Genomic DNA, 22,399 nt, shown 5'->3' with positions numbered 1-22,399 from the left:
ACCAGCAGGGCTAGGGAGGTGATCGTCCCCCTGTACTCAGCTCTGGTGAGGCTGCACCTCGAGTACTGTGTTCAGTTTTGGGCCCCTCGCTACAAGAAGGACATTGAGGTGCTTGAGCGGGTCCAGAGAAAGGCGACAAAGCTGGTGAGGGGCCTGGAGAACAAGTCCTACGAGGAGCGGCTGAGGGAGCTGGGCTTGTTCAGCCTGGAGAAAAGGAGGCTCAGGGGCGACCTTATTGCTCTTTACAGATACCTTAAAGGAGGCTGTAGAGAGGTGGGGGTTGGTCTGTTCTCCCACGTGCCTGGTGACAGGACGAGGGGGAATGGGCTTAAGTTGTGCCAGGGGAGTTTTAGGTTAGATGTTAGGAAGAACTTCTTTACTGAAAGGGTTGTTAGACATTGGAACAGGCTGCCCAGGGAAGTGGTGGAGTCACCATCCCTGGAAGTCTTCAAAAGACGTTTAGATGTAGAGCTTAGGGAAATGGTTTAGTGGGGACTGTTAGCGTTAGGTCAGAGGTTGGACTCGATGATCTTGAGGTCTCTTCCAACCTAGAAATTCTGTGATTCTGTGATTCTCAAAGCAAAATGCAGAATTTTAATTACAGTGAAGGTAGCATGTAATCCTAATAGCAATCTTTTTAACTATGTAACTGGTGTATGTTCTTGCTGTACAAACTTAACATTGTAGTTGATGTCTTGTGATATGGACAGTGTAGTAGCCTGGATGCATGCAGCACTTTCTTCTTTTAAGTGACAATTTAATTGTCCATGTCTTCCAATAGGTAGAAATAGTGGAAGGACTGAGAATCTACTTTTGTGATTTATTAGTGATAGCAGTAATACTGCATATCTTTCCTGAGTTTTAAATCTTACTGTATCCAGATATATTTGTAGAAATAGCTGTAAATGATTTCATAGGATTTCAAACGAAAGTAACATCCAGGACTGTGTCTTTAAACATGCATGCTAATTTAACAGATGGGTTCTGCACCCTCTCAAACATGTAGTATATTTTAGCTTTACTTCAAGTGCACACTTTCACTGTATGTAGGCTTTCATGGAGCCCATAGTTCTTGTTTTGTTCTGCTTCTTGCCTTCCTCATTTCCCCCAAGATCAGTTATCTCATGGTCACTGAGGCAGGACTGCCTTTGTCTCCAGTCAGTTCTGCTTTATTAATTATTAGCAGGGCCAGAGATGCAGCCCACCTTAGCCTGTCTAGCATCTGTATCAAAAAGTTGTCCCCAGCACATTCATAGAATCATAGACTATCCTGAGTTGGAAGGCACCCACAGGGATCATCAAATCCAGCTCTGATTCCACACAGGACCTCCCAAAAACTCAGGCCCACGTGTCTGAGAGCGTTGTCCAAACACGGCTTAAATTCTGATCGGTGCTGTGACTACTTCCCTGGGGAGCCTGACCCCTCCCTGTCCCAGCTCCATGCCGTTCCCTCGGGTCCTGTCACTGTCCCCAGAGAGCAGAGCTCAGCGCCTGCCCCTCCGCTCCCCTCGTGAGGGAGCTGTGGGCCGCCATGAGGCCTCCCCTCAGCCTGCTCTGCTCGGGGCTGAACAAAAGAAGTGACTTCGGCAACTATTCATATATCTCGCCCTCTAGACCCTTCACCACCTTCATAACCCTCCTTTGGGCAACTTCTAGTAGTTTTATGTTATTATACTGAGGCACCCAGAAATGCACACAGCACTTGAGGTGAGGCAGCACTGGAGAAAAGAGGGACAATCTCTTCCCTTGACTGGCTAGCAATACCATGCCTGATGCACCCCAGGATACATTTGGCCCGTGTTGGCTGTGACCAATGACCACATAGTCTTTCAGGTGTTTTTCGAGAAGTCTGAATTGCTTGTAGCCTATGTTTTTGTCTTTTAAGCAGATACAAAAATGGTCAAAATTTTCTGTGAGAAGCAGGGTCTATGATTGTGACCCTTCCCGCTATTTAAAGAAAACGTTGTTCAGTTGCTTTTCTTGATCAGGAAGTCTCTAGCAGGTACCCCCAAAATAACCTTCTTCAAGGCCTCCACATTCTTACCTTTACGCTCTTGACAAAGCTGTTACCTACTCCACAAAAAAAAAATAAAAATCTAAGACTAAAAATCTTTGGTATCTACAATTGAGGTTCTACATTCCTTGTGCTGTATAGTTCCGCTTACACTCATGCTTCAGTGCTAATTTTATTATACTTATCTTATAACGGTACTCTGCAGCACTACAGTGTGCTAGTGCAATTCCTGCCTTTTCCTTATGTACTCATCCTTGTACCTTTTTACAGGATAAGCCATTATCTAGTTGTTATTTTCTTAAATAAATAAGGAAGTAGCAAAAGCTCCAGCTTTCAATTATTCATTTACTGAGTGATATTAAAATCTCCCTTTTTTTGTTTATTTCCTTCCCTCCTTAAGATTTTAAACATCTTTGCACAGAGAAATCACCTTCCTGCACGCATAGACATGGTTTTGCAGAACTGTGGCATACCATGAAAGAAATTAAATGTGTTTTTAGGCTTTGTTCAGCAGTGACTTTTCAGTAACTCCCACTGTGTTCAGGGTATGTTTTCTAAGATAAACTTTAGGCTATAAGTAATTGTAATTAGAAGTGACCCTAATTGTTAACTATGTGGGAGATTGAAATTCAACTACAAATATTACATAGATCTTTAGAGTAAAATTTTGACTTCAATAAAACTAGTTAATTAAACTTGCTTTTAAAAATCAATTATGTTATGTTCTAGAAACATGATGGTTCTTGTATCTTAAAGTCTCAAAACCAAAAAACATAATGCTTTGGCAGGGTTGAGAACAATTAGAAATTTTCTCTCTATTAACACAACTGAAAGTCAAAGGTGTTTTCCACCGGCATATAGCAAAAGCTTCAAAGAAGTCTTTCTTGCTCTCTGAAGATGTTAGCAAAATTGACTTTGCATTTAAGTCCTCAATTATATTTGATAGACTATTCAAAACGTACCTTTTCTGTCTCAACCAGTCTGTAAAGTAAGTTTTTATACCATTTATCAAAAAATATTTCTGCATTATCCAAATGCTTTTAAAATACTCTTCATGTTGTTGTTTTCTGTGTTGTTTTTTTTTTTTTGTTTTTGTTTTTAGAAGCAGGTAACAAGGGTACATCAAGTAACAAAATTCACATTTTTGCAGAGATGCTGTGGAAATTTTGTTGGAAGTTTCACCCTCATAAGTATGCTAGTGTGCTAGTGCATAAGTCCATGGAACCTGATGTGATGCATCTGTGGGTCCTGCGGGAACTGGTGGATGAAGTTGCTAAGCCACTGTTTATCCTATTTGAGAAGTCTTTGCAGTTTGAAATTTCCACTGACTAGAAAAAGGGAAACAACCCCTATTTTTAAAATGGGAAAAAAGGAAGGACTACAGGCCAGTCTGTCTCACCTCTGTGCTTGGAAGGATCATGGAGCAGATCCTCCTGGAAATTGTGCTAAGGCACATAGAAAATGAGGAGGTGATTGGTGACAGCCAACATGGCTCCACTGAGGGCAAATCATGCCTGACAAATTTGGTGCCCTTCTATGACAGGGCTACACTGTTGGTGGATAATGGAAGAACAACTGATATCATCAACCTAGACCTGTGTAAACCATTTGACACTGTCCCACATGACTGCCCCTTGTCTCTAAATTGGAGAGACATGGATTTGACGGATGGACCAGTCAGTGGATAAGGAATTGGCTGAGTGGTTGTACTCAGAGTTTCAGTCAACAGTTCAATGTCCAAATGGAGACTAGTGATGAGTGATGTTCCTCAGGGGTCAGTATTGGGACTGGTGCTGCTTAACATCTTTGCTAGTGGCATGAACAGTGGGATTGAGTTCACCTTCAAGTCTGCTGACAACACCAATCTATGGTTGACACACTGCAGGGAAGGGATGCCATCCAGCGGGACCTTGACAGGCTTGAGAGGTGGGCCTGTGCAAACCCAGTGAAGTTCAAAAGACCAAATGCAGGGTCCTGCACCTGAGTCAGGGCAATTCCAAGCACAAATACAGGCTAAATGGAGAATGGATTGAGAGCAACCCTGATGAGAAGGACCTGGGTCTGTTGGTCGTTGAATAGCTCAATGTGAGCATTTCTGGGCTGCAAGTGCATCTTGCAGCCCAGAAAGCCAACAGTATCCTGGGCTGCATCAAAAGAAATCCGACCAACAGGTATAAGGAGGTGATTCTCTCCCTCTGTTCTGCTCTCGTGACACCTTACCTGGACTACTGCGTTCAGCTCTTGGGCCCCCAATGTAAGACATGGATCTATTGGAGCGAGTCCAGAGCAGGGCCATGGTTATGATCAGAGGGATGGAGAACCTCTCCTGTGAAGACAGGCTGAGAGAATAGGGGTTGTTTAGCCTGGAGAAGAAAAGACTCTGGGGGAGACCTTATAGCAGCCTTCAAGTACATAAAGGGGGCCTACAGGAAGGCTGGAGAGGGACTTCTTGCTAAGGCAAGAAGTTAGAGGACAGGGGGTAATGGCTTTAAGGTTAAAAAAAAAAAAAGGCGGGGGGGGGAATAGGTTTAGATTAGATATAAGGACAGCATCCTTTACTTAGAGGGTGGTGAGGCATTGGTACAGGTTGCCAAGAGAAGTTGTAGGTGCCCCTGGAGGTGTTCAAGGCCAGATTGGATGGGGCTTTGAGCAACCTGATCTAGTGGGAGGTGTCCCTGCCCGTGGCAGCGGGGTTAGAACTGGATGGTCTTTAAGGTCCTTTCCAACCGGAACCATTCTCTAATGATTCTGTGATGATGGGATCTAGTTGCTAGTTGCCAACTTCTTTGTTCTCAAAAGAGTACAAGAGAACTGAATAGAGACAAAATGCAAGCTAAACACACAAATTGTATCTTCAGTGTCAGCTGACTTACCTACAGTGAAGCCAGGTAAAAATATTTTTTTTTTTTCAAAAGCAAAACATTAGGTCTAAAATGTTTACTATGTATGTCTGTGTTAAATTGAATGGGAACTCCCCTGGAGAAAATGGTCACTCATTTTAAGGTATTCTTAACTCTAGCCTTTCCCTTAGGGACAATAGTAAAGAGAATAGCGTAAGAAAATATTTTTTTTTCTTATTTTTTAAATTATTTTCTCACAGAGGAGTAAAAACTGAAAGATTTAACCTAAAATATTTTGTCAAAGTTAATTTCCTTCTTTAAATAATAGACATATCTATCACAAGACTCTTCTTATGCCTCTCTCTTTCTTTTATAAGCTATTTTGCTATACAATTTACATTTTGAAGGCTAGATACTTGAATGTTGTGTCTCAGTTTCTTAAGTGCAAATAGGTTATGAAGACTCAATTGTCACCTGCAGCCAACCTTTGCACATACTTCCTCGATTTTATTGCTTCTTCTCAGTCACTAGAGCAATTTGAGGATACTTTGCCTTACTTTTTAACTGACTTTGGTAGTAAACAAAAATCAAGAGTACCAGGACACAGCTGTGTCTTCACCATAGCTCACAGGCTGCTCAGGAAATTCAGGTGGGGAAGGAACTTCCACAGAGCTCTGCAGTCCCCCCATGCTTTGCTGCCAGTATCAGTTGCCAATGTCAGAGTTTTGGCCCAAGGCACAAATACAGGACCTTATTTTAAGGTAGAAGAGCTGAGTGTTTACATTTACAAAATGAATAGTAAAAATGATTTTTTAATTTGAAAACAAAAGATGTATAAATAGATACATCTAACCACAAAAATGTTCCAACAGAATAGCAAAGACATAGAGACAAAACCATTAACATTAATGACAATCTAGTTCTTCAATTTTAAAAGGTTGGTTATCCAGTTTCCTCTATCTGATTGATAAGATGTTATAAATGTCAGAAGAGTTTGTATTTTCTAGTTAAACTTGCAAGAATTGTTTATACTGAGATCAAAGATACACATGTTCTTTTATTATATGTTCTTTTTCATGTTTCTTCTAGGCAAGTTAATTAAAATATTTCTCTAAAAATTACGCTAAATACAGAGCACAATAACAGTAATCTTTGAAGATTCCAAAAACTTTATCAGAAGAACACCATTTATATTTACTTGAAATTGGTGTATGTTAGGGTAATTACTGCTGTGCCTTCAGGGTAAAGGAAGTACTTTCAGCCAAATTATACAAGGGTGTGGATTAAATGAAGCATTACTCTCTGTTTGGCAGCAGTGGGTATAGATTGCAAAATCAGGGTGTGACGTAGTACTGTGGAGAGACTCTGCCAAAAGTGATTTGGCCTGAGTGTGCCCTTACTTTCTCAATTATGTGGATCTTAAACCAACCAAATCTAATTAATTCCTAAGTAGAGAGCTCGTGTTAACTGTTTTCAGTCTGAGCTTGTCTGTAGCTTTTTTGAGCTATGGAAATGCAAGACAGCAAATATTGACAAAGTGCATGCTTAAATGAAATTCTAGCTGTTTTTAGAGGTGGAAACACTTCTTATGTCAAAGGGCAGTGCAGCAAAACATCAACTCTCTGTCCAGAAGAAAGTTCAGGTCAGCAAGGATGCTTTCTGTGTAGCAATAAGCATGCAGGAATAAGGTGAGTAAATTCGTCCTTACATGTATTGCTCTAGTCCTTCTGTTCCAGTCATTTCCAGAGCAGCTGCAAGGACTATGCAAAGGATCCTGTGGCAGCCATGGTGTACAGGAGGGAGGCATCTCCCTTTCCTCCCCAAGGGCGCCAAGATCCTTTGGTTTCATCTGTGTTTTGGCAAGCGAGCAAAAAACAAGTACACTTAAAAATCGCCTTATTTTTAAGATACATTTTTGATCCTTTGCATACATACCTCTTCAACTTTTCTAAATCTGCTTTGCTAGTTTTGTAGTTGTATTTTTATTTGCGTGAAAGAAATGAAGTTTTATGGCTTTGGGTGTAACTTCTTTTATTCTTATTGTTGAAGCACCAAGTTCAGTGGTTCAGTGAGAGCCATCTTCCCTCACAATTGTTTTTTATTTTTATTATTTTTTTTTTTTTTAAGTAATTACTTTTGAATTAACTTTGGGAATCTGTGGACTATACTGCAGTTTGCAATTTATTCATCGACTGTGGTACCAATGTAGCTCATGGTAGGTTAGTACTGATTATGTTGGTCCTATAGAAACTGATGATAGGGGATGTTGGCTGGGAAAGCATTAAGAAAATGTACGGATAATTTAAAGTGTCTATGGGTGCATAACTTACGCATTGCCCATTGGTGTTGTCACACAGCTTTGTGACTGGTAATACTTAGAGAGCTGGTCTCAACATGCCGCTTTGACCCAGAGTTTCAGTAGAGCCTGCCTCCTCGCTGTAAGCTTGCTCTCTTGCTCACTGGAAGTTTTAAGGAACAGTGACTCATCTGCTTGTTGACTCAAATGAGGTGGTAGAAACTCTTAAAACTCTGCATATCACTCCTTCATTTGGAAGTTTTTTTGCGGTCTTAAGGCACACTCAAGTGAAGGAACGTATTGCACAGGTTCCTTTCTTACCTTTTTCCTCAAACAAACAATTTAGTGTTTCCTGAGTAGACCTCAGGCCCAGCTCTGACATGCAAGGCAGTCCTTCTGCAGAAGACTCATATTCAGGTTGTGTAACAAGCTGTATTTAAAACATAGCATATCTCATCTGGAGGCTGGTTGTAGCATATGGCATCCCCATTCCCTATCCTGTCCATATCTCCTGTTTTGAAAAGAGGGACACTGTCTCTACTTGAACTGACTCTACTAGCATTGCTTTTTATTTTTTCTAGAGTTGTTGAGGTCTGTTGCAGTTGTACATATATTGATACAGGTCTTTCCAGAATCCATGTAAAGCCTTACTAGCCACAGGAAACAGACTGCTGCAGCTAATATGCCAAAGAATAAAACATGAAATTGTAGATTACTTAATGTATATTGAATATCTTTTGCTGTGATAAATTGCCTACCAGCAGATGTGTTGAGAATTCTTTTACCAAGCTTCTGTTTGTCCCTATCCACCAGTAGAGCATAAGAAGCAATTCCCCTATTTTCTTTTATTCTGGCAAGGACTGTAACTGCTTAGGTTCACTTTGACAGGTGTAATGTTTTCCGTTATTTTGCAGGTGAAGAGAGTAAATAGGCTGTGTTTCCCTGCTCTTTGCATCTTTGAATTCTCATTTTGGATAAGCACATTTAAGAAGAGTTCACCATAATAATAATAAAAATACTATGGTCTTGCCTTTGAAGTTTTTTTTTTTTAAGGATGTCTTGAGCAGTGAGGCCTGTCACCTCTATTTATTCAGGAGAATCTATCCATAGAATGATGGAATCATTAAGGTTGGAAAAGACCTTCAAGATCATCTGGTCCAACCATCCCCCTACTACCAATGTCACCCACTAAACCATGTCTCTAAGCACCAGGTCCAACTTTTCCTTGAACACCTCCAGGGATGGTGACTCCACCACCTCCCTGGGCAAAAGAACATTGCATTGGCCGGGAATCGAACCCGGGCCTCCCGCGTGGCAGGCGAGAATTCTACCACTGAACCACCAATGCTGACTTTTTGATGATGCAGGTTGCTATTGGAAGAAATCCTATTGCAAACCAGGTTCAAGCTAAAAACAACTTAGCTTTTATCTCATAAGGATTCCAATTCACACCAAGTTCTTGGAATTTTTCATTCTAGAAATCAATTCAGAGCCTGTTTTAAGCTACAGATAGATCAATTTGTGGTAGCTTCTCACTTCTGTTTTTATCCACTACTTCTGTGTTTATCCACTCAGTCTTAAAAGATTTTACAGCCTAACTGTTGTTGATTCAGATTTTACTGCTTTTGTTTAAAAAAACAGAACAGGAGAAGATGCATTTGTGGAGCTCTTGGAGAATTTGAAGTGCATTGCATACCTATAATGCATGCCTATAATATACCACATCATGTGTACCTTGACAGCAGTACTTTATCAGAAAGTTCTTTTTCTTGTGCTGAGGATCATAAGGGACAGTTCTATCATTTTTATTTACTCATATACATAAAGGAACTTCAGTGGTTGAAACTGTGGTTTGAATTAAGGATCTTTCTGTAAATCAGCTTTTCTTCATACCAAAACAAATCCTTTTCAGGGTAAGTTCCAAGTATTCTGCAAAGAGAACAAGGTGTGTCTGGAGTTGTCTGTATCACCAGTGCTTGAGCTGATAACTTGGCATGTGCAAATGTGCAAAAATCATCTAGGATGATCTAACAGCTGTTCTTTTATATGAAAAAGCTTAAGCTACATGCTTTCAAAGTTCCAAACTTTTAGAATACTAGTAGACAGTTTTCTGTGTTTTCTATGGTGGTTTGGTCCTTCCAAAGGAACAAATGTTTGTGTATTAGTTAGCAGTGCTAAGTCAGTTTTAAAGAAACCCAGGTATCTTTCACAGTGCATAAGATATAAAAATGGGATGCTTTCATAGTAAGGTATGGAGAAGAATTTCCTGTCCTTGAATATCCAGACCTCAATAATGTCATTTCTCTTACTGATGAATATGAAAACTTAGTAGTTACTGTTTTTATATGGATTTGGAATTACTGGAGATGCAGTACAAACCATAGTCAGAAGTTATTTTAACTGATATTAGAAAAAAAAGAATGATATAATCAGCCGGTCATTGCTGAATTTCAGTTGTGAGAGACACCAAGCAAAGTAAATAACTTTTATTTTTCTTGCTTGCTTAATTTTCATTAAAGAATAATTTTATCTCCAGTCAGATGTGGCTGGATTGTGACTATCATAACATGTTTTAGGAAAAAGATAGGTGTATATCCTGCTATTTTCTCTCATTCCAGGAGAGTAAATTAATACAGCCCAACAGAAGCAAAAATACTACAAATACAAAAGCAAAGGTTTTTTTTCAATGATGTGCATCCACAAGTGTAGGTGCTGCAGTTGCTCTGTTCCTTAGATGTGCTTTTCCACAGGGTAACATTGCAAGCTTTATTTAATATAATACAAAACAAGTTTCTTTTTCAAACTGAATTTAGTTTTGTTTGTTTTTTTCCTTTTAAGTAGTTCTGATGAGCTTAGCAAAAATTGTAATTACTTTCTCAGGCTATCTGCAGCACTAGAAGAAAAATAACTCTTATTAATACAAAGTATGTGTCACAGTCTGCATTTTCCTTGCATCTTTTTTATCTGCTATCTAGAACTTGTAAATAATATTGCCAATCTGATTTCAGAATGCTGATGTTATCTATAGAGGCTTATTGATGTTTGCTGTACAGTCACTTTCCGTTCTCTACACTGTAGAAAGAAACAACTGGGTACTATAACCCCTGTTCATTTTTCAATTGTATCTAATGCCATTATGATGTAAGGTTGTTATAAATTAGCACGTTCCTGATTAGCATGGATTCAATATATGTTCTTTACTTCAAAAGAATGCTCGGGACACGTGCTACTACTTGCATTGTTTATATATGGTACTGTAGAAACTTAACATTTGCAAGAAAAATGTGAGATGATGATTTGATAAGATTACTCAGAAATAATTAGGTGGGTGTGTAGGCTGCTAAATGTATTTGATTTTAATCTCTAATTAAAAAGTTAGATTTTTTTATTGTTTTTGTGATGCAATAGCTTTTACTTCATTATATCTTTTGTAAATAGGGGCCAAATTCTGCCTGTTCATTATGCCAAAGTACAGGATGAATGTATGTATATGGAAACACTCTTCTCCTCAAAGCCAGTGACAGACTGTCTCCTGTAGTTCCTTCTGGAGGACTATTTTAAGATACAGAACACATTCATGTTTGTATCCATGTACATCTTGAACCAGGAGTTAAAATGATGGCTAACCTTGCATGAGTATCTCTGTGCATTCCTTTGGCTGATGGTAGGTGTAATTATATTGTGGGATGTGGCACTGCCAGAAGCGCAGTGTTTTTCATGTTGGTGCTGTCTGATTCTGAGATCTGTTATATGAGGATTGGAATTAGCTGGTGTTGCAGTGAAGATATCTCTTTGTGGATCTACAGGTGTGAATTCAAGCCTTGCTCCATTCCACTGGTAGCATTCACTTAGCTCTGCTGCAAGGGTGTACTTGGTCATTTGGGCTGGGAAATCAGAGACAACCAGATGCAGTAGCCATAGACCAGTCCTTGGATATGGTATCAGTCCTGGATAGGAAAGTTACCGTGTTTAAGCACATTAGACCATTTGTCTTGCTCAGTTGAGGAAGAACATGACCAACTCTTGGTGTGAGAAGCCAACTTTCTCCTAATACCTGGAGTTGGCACACCTGCCAGAAAATCACTTGGTGGTGTGGAAGAAGCAGCAGCAGTATCTGGAACTGCATTGTACTGAATTCTGTAACTCTCAAGTTATTTTTCTAGGTAACTGTTTTTAAGACCAGCATTTAGTAAACAGTTGGTAAAAAGATAAATACCGCATACTTTCTGATGGAAAGCTTATATCTTCTTGTGCAGATTTTTCTGTATAGTGTAGTATTTTGAGCGTCATTCACAGTCTGATCTATTGACATGTTTCTAAATTTTGTGTCTTCTGTTGGTTTGTGAGTTCTCATAGTACTAATGGGAATGGGGAAAGGAAACAAAAAAATGTTATGCCTTTCCCTGCCCGTCAGCACAGCTCTTGATTTTTTTTTGTCACTGCCACCTAGATGAGTCCAACTGGAGCAGTGACATCTGGCAGCTGTAAAGCTGGAGTTTCTCTCTTCCTCTCTCTCATTTTTTAAGTATATAAAATGAAAATAGTTCTCATATCTAACAGGTAAAATCAATGAAGTTATATATATATTGTAGAAAATAAGACAATAAACAAGGATTTTATTTGTCCTTTGTGCTTTAAAGTGTGCTTTATTTGTCCTTTGTGCTTTAGATATACATGTAGGTAACAAATTGGAACCCCATTTAGAAAATGATCCCGGAACTGAGGTGATGGGTCGATTGTTCTGAAAGAAGACAAGTGGGGAAAAGATGAGGAGGGAAAAGATGAGGCTAGTAACAGCGTGGGTTTACCTGTCATTGGGTAGAATTCTGTGAGTCTGCAGAATGCTTTGCAAGAGCCATGTGGGTGTTTGCAGAAGGCTGCATTCAGTAGTGATGCCATCACAGCACTTTGCGTGTAAACTTAAATATATAGTATGTCAGAACAGTCTGCTTTGAGAATATACGTTTTAAGTGGTATGGAAGATACAGGCTCTGAAGAGAATTAACCACTTCCTTTGGCCTTAGACTAGTTAAGAATAAAACAATATCTTAGAAAGACTGATAAAAATAGTCAATTCAGAGTAAGAAAAGGAACAGCTTTTGAAGGATGTTTTAACGCTTTACAGCTTCAGCTGAATGTGTTTCAAAGTTTTAGTTTTAAAAGCTACGATACAGATTAAACTCTATTTAAACGAATTTCAAAACATTTTGGTGCTAGCTATTTTCCATTCAGTCTAGAACACATTGAGAACCATAGGAGCTAGACAAAGTAATATGTAACAGTTTTTATGTGAGTGCTCCCCTACAGTGTTGGATGTTAGTAATAACATCTGTTTTGCTGGTAAAATGAAAAGGTACATGTGTGTTCAATGAGTGCATCCTTTCCTTTAGCTTTATGTGAAGTGCATCTGAAAATGTTTGTGGTAGGTTTTGAAAGTATTTGTGATCTTGTGCTTAAGTAAAGGAAAACAGTTTCTTATCCAATATATAAACAATTCTTTTATTTAATGAATTCTGTTTGATCTGTTAAAGCATAATTGTTGTGAGGATAAAGCCTTTGAGGGAAGTTTAATATGTATTTATATAATTACAAAATGGTCTTCTTTCTCGTATACAATACCTAGCTTGGAAAATAAAGTCCCAGAAAGAACTGAGTTATACTGCTCTGGAAACTTTTATTTTAAAAACAAATAAAAACCTTTGTCTTGAAACCTGAATTAAAGATTACACTGCATACTTCAAGATCTTGTCGCAAAATCCATACTTTTGATTAGGTGACTCTGCTGAAAACATAATTGTTTGCTAAAAATAGTTGTAAAGCCACAAAAGATGATTGGAAAAGGGGATGAGCTGATACACACTTATTCATCCTATATTTCAGATGCCTTTTTTTTTTTTTTTTGAGGTGTTTGTTGTATATTTGGGTATATTTTATAACCAAGCTATGTTGCTAGAGGCCACAATATAAATTACAAGATGTATGTCTGCAATAAGAAATACGATTTCTTAGAAGCATAGTTTTTTTCATGTCTTTCAGGGATTATTTTTTTCTTCTTTTTAAAAACAGTATTAATAATGTGAAACTGGAATAAAGATTTCTTTTTTTCTCTGCATGCTTTAGAGGAGTTCATCACAGAAATGAGCTGGAATATTACCTTCTTTCTGTTTTCTAGTTATTTGTTCAGTGGTATTGTTCATTGATTTTCTGAGGACTTTCCATGCTAAACCTTTGGATGATTTCACTAACTGTAGATTCCATGAAATTAGAATTACTGGAGATTTATGATGCAGAAATACACTTATTGATTTACAGAATTAGTTTATCAAGAATTTCATGAAGGGAGAAAAACTGTTCTTTTGAAAAGTTAAAAAAAAAAAAAAAAAAAAAAGTGAATTCTGTCTCAGCCTCTGTTAAGAGGATGTTTTCACATAAACATTTCATATTAGGCTGTCATAGGTGCCCCAAAATGATAATAGTGTAATCATGTCACTACCTAGAAGGACATTTTGTCCCTGTCCTGGCTCTCTTGCTATTACTTTAGAACAAATGCAATAACCAAAGATGCTGCTGTTTAATAGGAAGTGTTCTCAATTAATTGCTAGTGCTATTTTGGGGGCACTGTTGTTATCATTGTTGTGAAATAGAAGCTACTTCCTCATTTAAATTTCTGTATAAATCTAATCTGTGTGGAACTGAACTCGTCTGCTTCCTGTGTATTTCAGCCCAACTATTTGGAATTTGATCACTTCACGCAACGTGCTTATCTAGAGCAGGGGGTAATATTTTTCTTCCAGTGAAAGCACACAATAAAACTGGGAATCTTGTAATGCGGACATGCTTTTTTGGGTAGGAGGACACATACCTGGTTATCTTTTCTCTTTAGTTATCCTTATACTGGGAGAGTATACGTGTATATTGCCAGAAATGGCCAGGGGACAAAGGATGCACTTGCAGTCCACTTTTCAAGTTGTACAGGAAACTAATACAATTTGAGACTCCACATCAAGGAAGCCAGCTATATTGTTTCTCAGAAGTTATCAGTTTGATTGTCATTTTCATAAACTCAGTGCATGCTTGGACTCACTAAATAATAAGAGCTGTCCTGCTGTTAAATTGTGTCAACGGGGAAATTCTGGTCATATGAGAAAAAGCAATACCACCTATTGTTTTGAGACATTTAACATCACATTTGGACATTAGCAGTAGGTTTTCCTAGAAGTGATTTATTCTTCTCATATAAAATTCCTTATGAATGAGACCTCTGAAGAATCAGTGAAGAGTAATAGGAAATACAGTAATTCAAATGTTCATACTTTCACAGTATTACTTTCACAGATTAGCTTCTCGAGATGTACAGGACGTTGAAGGTGACATCAGAAGCTGTTAACAGAGATGATTGTTGGAAAGTTCAAATAAATCCTCTGAGTCAATAGAAGCGCTTCCCCAGTAGTGATTCTGAAGCATCATTAAGATAAGGCAGTCCAAAATGACCTAAGGGAATGTTTTTTTTTCAGGTTTGACCTTACAGGAGATTTAATTACCTTTATCAGGCTAAGTAAAAGCCCCCACAAGTCATGGTGTTCTGTAAACATCATTTTTGGATGAAATGTCCTTCTGCAATCCTGACCTCAGTTTCAATACCTCAATGCAGTAGTTGAAATGTTTGCCCAGCCTAGGTCAGAGAGAATGGAAGCAAGCACTGCTGAGGCTGTTAGTCACACCTGCTTGGTGTCACTTACATGCTTCATCAAGCGTGGAACCAAGTCAAGCCAATAACTGTGTAGCATTGCTTTAAAAATCTACTGCATCCTTTGAGAAAGAAGGGATGGATTCCCTTGCTTGCTGAATGGACCTTGTTTTGTGAATGAGGGAGGTTTCAACTGTGGTTTTTAAATGTCAGTGTCATCAATGTGAAGGCTAATAAGGCAATGCTTGATAGCTGAAAACAACTATAGATAACACTAGAGAACAGTCGGATGTAACCAGATCACGATCAATATGAACAAATAGCATTGGCTGTGTGGAGCACAGAACACTTGAAACCGAGTGTGCTGTGCTCTGGTCAGCATTTACATCCCAAGCAAAGTAATAGGAATTCCCTGCTTGCTTTGAAAGAAGGCTCTGCTAACAGGAAATGCTAAGTCACAACCAGTGCTAGATGGTAGAATTCAGTACAGTACTCCTTACGTCTTTGAGTTACAAATCTGTCTCTTTTCTGTGCTTGCAGCAGAAGAGGTCTGCACTGCCTTTATTCAGGTTTTATGGTTAGACTGATATTCCCTCAATTAAGTCTTCACTTGACAAGCAGCTGCACATAGAGACCCACAGGAGTACTCACATACATGTACATAAATACAGTCCTGAAGTACTTAGTGGTAATAAATCTTTTTTCCACAGGAGAACAGGAAAATAATTAGTGTTACTGATTTTAATTAAAAATGCTTTTTTTTATTAGGAAGATATTTTTTCAAATAAGCAATTGATTTCATGATATGTGTTTTACAACTTTTACCTTAGAATGGATTTATGTGAACTGGCAAAGACACTATAGTTATCTAAAGGGAAAAATATTTTTTTTTGTCATGCAGATATTTTATTGGTCTTGAGTTTGAATTGCTTTTAATCAAATTGTTGATATGACACCTGTATGCAATAGTATATCCATATGTATTTTGGCAAATAACATACTTGAAGAAATGTAAGCTTCAGATCTACCATCTTGGAGTGTCAGTTGAATTCAGAATGCAGTTTCTATTCTCATCTCTTTTCCTCTTCCACAGAGTGGAAATTAATTAATGAAATAAAAATCAAAGTAAGTCTTTCAAAATGAAGAATTTCAGAATTTATACAAACATTTTTGAAATGATTAAAATCACATTTTTTTAGTTCATATACTAGATTTAAAAATTAATTATTGTACTTATCTAGGATTTCTCAAAAGAAAAAAAAACACATTGACATACGAATGATCTGCAGGAGCATGGCTTAATTACGATTGCTTGATCTTGCATCTTTTATTATATTTAGAAATATCTAAGTATCTTAATGATTAAACATTTATGAGTAAATCTCCTGTGAAAGTCTAAACCACTACACTTTAGAAAGTATACTGTAGGTGGAATTGTGCAAGCTTCCCTATGGAGTTGTGCCAGTACATGGGAATCTGAATCTCAGAAATCCTCTTTATTCATATACTGGGCTCCTTAAGAGTAGGCTTTTGGAGTGGTAAATGAAAATGAGTTTTCAGAACTCACTCGTGTTCGAAAACAAAGCTTGTTTCAAATCTAGTGTCTCACAGAGAAAATCCAGTGAGCTTAACTCTGTGTTGTCTGGCATCACTATACTTAAGAAAAAATAAACCATTCTCCAGCGAAGCAGTAGCATTTTTCATTGTCGTGTTCAACAATTTTCAGATTTTTGTATCTTTTTAAGATGCTTTCTTAAGTATACAGCTGAGGAGACCAGTAACAAGAAGATAAATCCATAAGTGATGAAAGGATTTTCCTTGGCTTAGTAGTTAACATAATAGTTTGGAAAGAAAAGAATTTACAAGTACTTGTTCAAATGCGCTATGTTGAGAATGAATAAAATAAACAGCAAGATGTGTTGTGATAGGAACTCGGATGATCAAAGGGAACTACTGAATAGGCATAGTTATTCTTTCAGATAAAATAAGGAAGTAATTCCTTTGAGAGTTTTTGTGATCGTTTCTGTTGGAAAACTTTGTATGCATTACTTGGAAATTCAATGAAGAGAAAAGCAATACAGGCTAGATAATAGTGTCAGCTCTGAGCACGAGGTGGCATGTGGACATAGCTTGAGCTATTTCTCCAAATCATTTGAATGGAAATATTGGATTAGTTAACCTTGTGTCAGGTCTGTTAGTTAAATAAACCCTCCAACTGTTCCTGACTGAAGGATGCATAGTTGCGACTGAAAGATGCTGCTGCTTTTCATTAGAATTTTGTCAAACATATCCTGCTAACATAATGATTTTAAAATAAAATGGTTTATTCGGTGGAAAAGGATAACAAGCAAAAAATTCACAGCCTTTTCTTTTCACAGGGTGTTTCAGCCCAGTAGGAAATCCTCTTAGCGGAACACTATTGGGTAGAATACAGACGGTAAGGAATTCTATCTTTGCATTTTTTTAAAATTGATGTTTAACTATAAAATGTCATTATTCACAAGTTCTTATTGTAGAGAGGGTTTTTTTATCCTGTCTTTATTCACAAAAGAAGTATCTTCAAGCAAATTGTCTGCAAGGGCAAATAAGGTTCTGCCACTGCTAGCTGGTAGAGAGATCAGATATCTGCAAATTAAAGCTTTATTTTTTTCAAGTTTTACATTTTGTTGTCTAGAAATAAATAAGCCAGAATCAGTCCAGTATTATTGATTCTTATTAAGAATGTAGGCATTGATAGGGGGAGAAAAATGGGACAGTATCTTGAAATTTAATCCTGTTTTTACTGTTTACTTATATTTCATCTTTTTGTAACAAGTGACATCACAGTTATCCTCTGTTAATTTAATTGCCTATATGTAAGTATTGATTGGAAGCATACAGTAATGTTATTTTTTCCTTTATTATATTTCTTGTTTCCTGATCACTGTAATAAAAATCCAGCAGGATCTGTAAATGCCATTAATTCCAACTACACACTTGATAAACCTGGATTAAGCATGGAGGGACTCATCAGATGATGGAAGAGCGAGTGGACATTGAAAGTGTAGGGAGCTCTAGAAGGCTGGGCCTGTTGTACAGCAGATGTTAGTCCTCCCTGCCCCCATGTACAGAATATCAGCATTTAACATTCTGTGTTAATTGTATAGTAATTGAAACATCTCAGAGAAATGTTAGAAAATGACATAAATTAACATGGAGTATTTATAACTGTTTTACAGTTTTAGGTTTGGGATTTTTTTTTGGACTTGCATCATTTATCTGCTAACAGAATCTCTTAACAGTAGGCTTGTAAGGTGCATAGGATTCACCAAAAATTTTGAAAGTTCAGTTTTCCATTGCTATGGAAAAGCAATGGAAATTTATTTTTTGTCTAATTGGTTCTCGTTTACACATTTTTCACTTATAAACCATCACTGTCTAATTTTTAGGAAAAATGATAAATTATTCAACAAGTATGTCAGTGTTCTCTGTCACAGAAAGCTTTATAAGCATTTATACGATCAGCTGTTTTGGTAAATACTAAATATTTTTTCCTGAGGGTTAGATTAAGGTTTTGAATATTTTAGTTGCATTTTCTGGTATATAAATATGCAGAAATATGTATATGCTGCTAGAGCAGGTAAATTGATTTGTTCATATCAAGAACGGAAAATAGTAACAAATGACAAAACAGTTGAAAAGGTTTTGAGTAATTTTAGGAGCTGGAGTATTCCACATACATCTGAATTGATCTTTTTTTTCCCTTTTTTTCTTTTTTCTTCCTTTTTTTCTTTCTTTTTTTTTTTTAATCCCTGTGGGCTTTACTGCAGCAGCTGTGTTTGCATTTCTGTTTTCTGTTTGTACATTGTAGGTTTCAATAAAGTGCAGCCTGGCACAGGTTATTGTTTTTTTGTTTTTTGTTTTATTTCCTCTAGGCAGATTATAGATTCCCATGCTCATTAAATATTGAAAGGCTGTAATCAAATAAGGATTGTAGTCATCTGAAGCCTAAGGAAGTACCTTTACACTAGTTTCATGATAGCAGACAGATTAATTAAGACGAAAGAAGAGTACATTATTCCTAGCAGCTAATGCTTTTAGAATCATTTTAATTTAGCTGTTAATACTGTCCTTGTACTTCTGTTTCCTGTAGACTAAATTTGTGCAGTTAAGTGTCCTGAGCTCAGCATGTGTTGACAATTAATTAGACCAGAGAGCAAGAACAAAAATATGACAGTGCTAACAATATTACATTACTTTATGTTAACTCTCAGCTTATTTTGTGTTTCATTTAAAACTTCAGCTCCTGGAGTAAAGAGATTACATACTCAGGGAAGGAGAGGATTAAGTAAATTTCTAACACTTGGCTTAATAAGGAAAAATGAAAACAACAGAGAAACTGTAGAAGCTCAGATTCCATAAATTTTAAAAATGCTTTCAGTATTATCACATTTTAAGCAAGTCACGTTGTTTTTTCTCCAGTGTTGTGTGTTCATTTCTAATTTTCTGTCCTTAAAAACAAGCAAAAGCAAAGCCACCACCACCAAAAAAAACCAAAACAACAACAACAACAAACCTTAGTCTCAGAACCTCAGCTGTTAAGCACCGAGGCACAGATCTGTTGGGCAGACAAGGGAAGCTGTAACATGCATTCCCTGTGTCCTGGCTGGAGTGACTGCAGAAGTCATGCTCCCAGTTTCTCTTCCCTTCCACTCTGGCAGAAAGAGGTAAAGGGAACTGGAGAGAAGCTGTGGCACTGTGCAGCATCAAGGAGAGAGACGTTTGTCCTTTGTGTCACTGAGTCTCTCCCTCTGCCAGCAAAAGGGCAGATATTTGTGGTACTTGGAGTATATTTGTTTAGTGCTGGAAATGAACTGTTGTCATTCTTCAGAAAAGGCGGTAAAACATATCATTTCTTACTCAGTGCTGCTTCTGTTAAGGTCATGAATGTTCTCTGATGCCCAAATCTTGTTGGCCACCTGAATCTGCCTGAATATAAAAGCAAAACCTCTGTTACCACAATCACTGGAACTGCCCAGTTAAGAAGAAGCCATAAATATTTTAATTAGTGCTATTACTAGGAATCAGTGACACTTGATACAGCAACTTACTTACCAGGTCACTCTTACCTGCAGTGCTCTCTCATATTAGTTATTAAAACATTTTTTGTTCATTTTTGTTAGTAAAACCGAAGCTTTAAGTGGGCCTGTTGTGGATAACCGATAAAATGCTCCATGGTGTGGAACTCTGAATCAACTGCTGGATCCATTTGTCTTCATCTGAGGATGTTCCTTATGCTAAAAGCTCCTCACAGTTTTGTCTGAGCCAAATCAATGTGACATGGTGGGCTTTTTCAACAAGCATTTTATTCCATTTTCTCACAGATGGTTTGCCTCACAGTAAGACCAGCTCCTTGGAGCATAACTATAGACCCCATGTCTGTTTGGATGTAAGAAAAGGATTAACTGGCTTCCATCTTGCATTAAAAAAAGACATTAACATTACATTAAGAACAATGTATTTATACACTTCAGTACACCTGTTGCTTTTTTTTGTAATCCTGAAAATATGGCTTAATCTTTTGATATGACATAAAAAAAATCTAGTGTTTTTGGGCTGAAAAGCCACTTGTTTTTGCTGGGTTGGTACCAGAGCAACTGGTAGTTAGGATGTTTGATAAATTACATGGCGTGGCAGAGCCGGCTCCGGTACTATACAGGGTTAGCACGCTTGTGGTAAGCAGCCGCAGGCAATTCCCCAATTCGTGTTTCAGCTGCCACAGGGACTGGAAGGGGGATGTACGGGCAGCCTATGTTGTGTTTCGTGTACCTCTTTAAGAAGAAATTCTCTGGATTGTTGTTGCCTTAAAAGTTTAATGCAGTATCTGAGAACATTCGGCATAGTCTCAGGATGACTCATGGATTTTAGCTTGTTATTTCCAAACAACTTGCTCCTTTCAAGATCTTCTTACATCGAGTGTTTGAGAGCACATAAATACTTTATTAAAAAAAAAAAAAAAAAAGTCAGATTGAGACACAATAAATGGGGCAATGTGAGTACCTGAGCTAGATACCTAAATAATACTACTAATAATTCTGATGAATCATTTTTGAGCAACAGGAGGCACTCCCATCCCACAGGCTAAGCACATTGCCTGCACAGTTCTCTTAACCTTGAGAGTGAAAAATGAGAATTGGCTGAAACGTGGAAGGCACTGCTAGCTACCGGTAGACCATTGATCAAGCCTCTTACTCTGAACTGCACTTCCACTATTCTTTGTTCAAAATTTGCTTATCAAATCAGGCGGGTTTGGTTTTTTGTTGTTGTTTTGTTTTGTTGGGTCTTTTTTGTTTTGTTTTGTTTTTGTCCTCTGTATATACCCACAATTATTCAGAACCCTAGGTGGTAGGCTTAGATGTTCCAGTAAATTATAAGAACCGAGTGCAACTGTTCACTTTTGTACTGCATTCATCAGTATGCATTGTGTGTGTATGTAACTACTGTGATGCTGCCTAAACAATCTGGAGACAAGATGAAACCTTGGTTTGCAGGAGTGTAAAGGATTTCTTTACTGTGTGGGATAAGCATAGCTAAGTTAAGAAAACAATGTGCAAGGGCAAGAATCTCTGTCCTACAGAATGCCATTTATTCTGCTGAAGATTGCAATAATGATGTTTCTTGAATCATCCTAACATAAATAGATAATAAAGGGAGCAATATGTTTTAAGTACTTTTTTTAAAAAAGAGAAAACTTAATGCAAAAGACAGTTTAATGGTCTCTAAAATATGAAAAAGAACCATGTTAGAAATTCTCAAATATCAATGTTTATAACATGGCACAATCTGTTATAGCTGGAAATGTTGTTTACTCCACAATATTCACATTTGATTCTTCTAAAATATTTTAATTGCTATGTAATATTTCTATTCCACAATGTAGTTGGTATCCTTTGATGCATGCAAAATCTAGGGGAAACTGGTTTCTACATTGTGAAAATAAGCCATTGGAAAAAGTTAATTTAAGCAACCAGCAAAGAAGTTCAATCTCTTCCATTGTTCTGATTTCTCTTCTGCTAATTTTCACTGTATTTCTGTTTTCTATCTTGCAAATGAAAGGCTCTGTTTTTTGACAGAAATCAAATTTTGTAGCTACTTGCACATCCTAATTATTACATTTTATATATGGTATTCCTTTGACTTCATTGGAAGTCTGAAGAGTAAGTGTCAAAGATGGAGCAATTAGAACTGAATGTGAAAGTATTGGTTATTAAGACCAATCTGAAATTCTCTATTACGTGAAAGTGACATCTTTTGCATACCAGTTCAGAGGTAAAGTTAACTGCAACAATTTCTTAAACATCTACAGTATTATTTTCAGTGCAGACAAGCTTAGACTGTGTAATCATCAATCCTGTCCTCCCACATGTTGTCTTTAGCAGGGTGTACACACTTGAAAAACTTAGTGAATATATTCTAAACATCTATAGAGTCAATATTACTCATGGTTGCTCAACATCACTTCTGCTTTTTCTTTTGTAAAGAAGTATTTTTATTGTATTTTTTTTTTTGCTGCAGCAGCAGAT

At 37.4% G+C, this 22,399-nt stretch overlaps 1 protein-coding gene across 5 annotated transcripts in view; it reads left to right on the top strand.

Annotated features, from left to right (window-relative positions):
• Positions 1–22,399, top strand: part of AHI1 (Abelson helper integration site 1) — a 93,084-nt gene that overhangs the window by 50,430 nt on the left and 20,255 nt on the right. For all 5 annotated transcript variants that reach the window (XM_082757990.1, XM_082757991.1, XM_082757989.1 and 2 more), the window contains one exon: positions 17,216–17,274. In XM_082757990.1, coding sequence (XP_082614116.1) covers positions 17,216–17,274 — 59 coding nt within the window. The remainder of the gene's footprint in view (positions 1–17,215; positions 17,275–22,399) is intronic.

The sequence above is a fragment of the Aythya marila genome (assembly GCF_965140915.1).
Source record: "Aythya marila genome assembly, chromosome: 3".
Lineage (NCBI taxonomy): Eukaryota > Metazoa > Chordata > Aves > Anseriformes > Anatidae > Aythya > Aythya marila.
The sequence above is the reverse complement of the archived record's forward strand: the minus strand, read 5'-3'. Positions and strand labels throughout refer to the sequence as shown.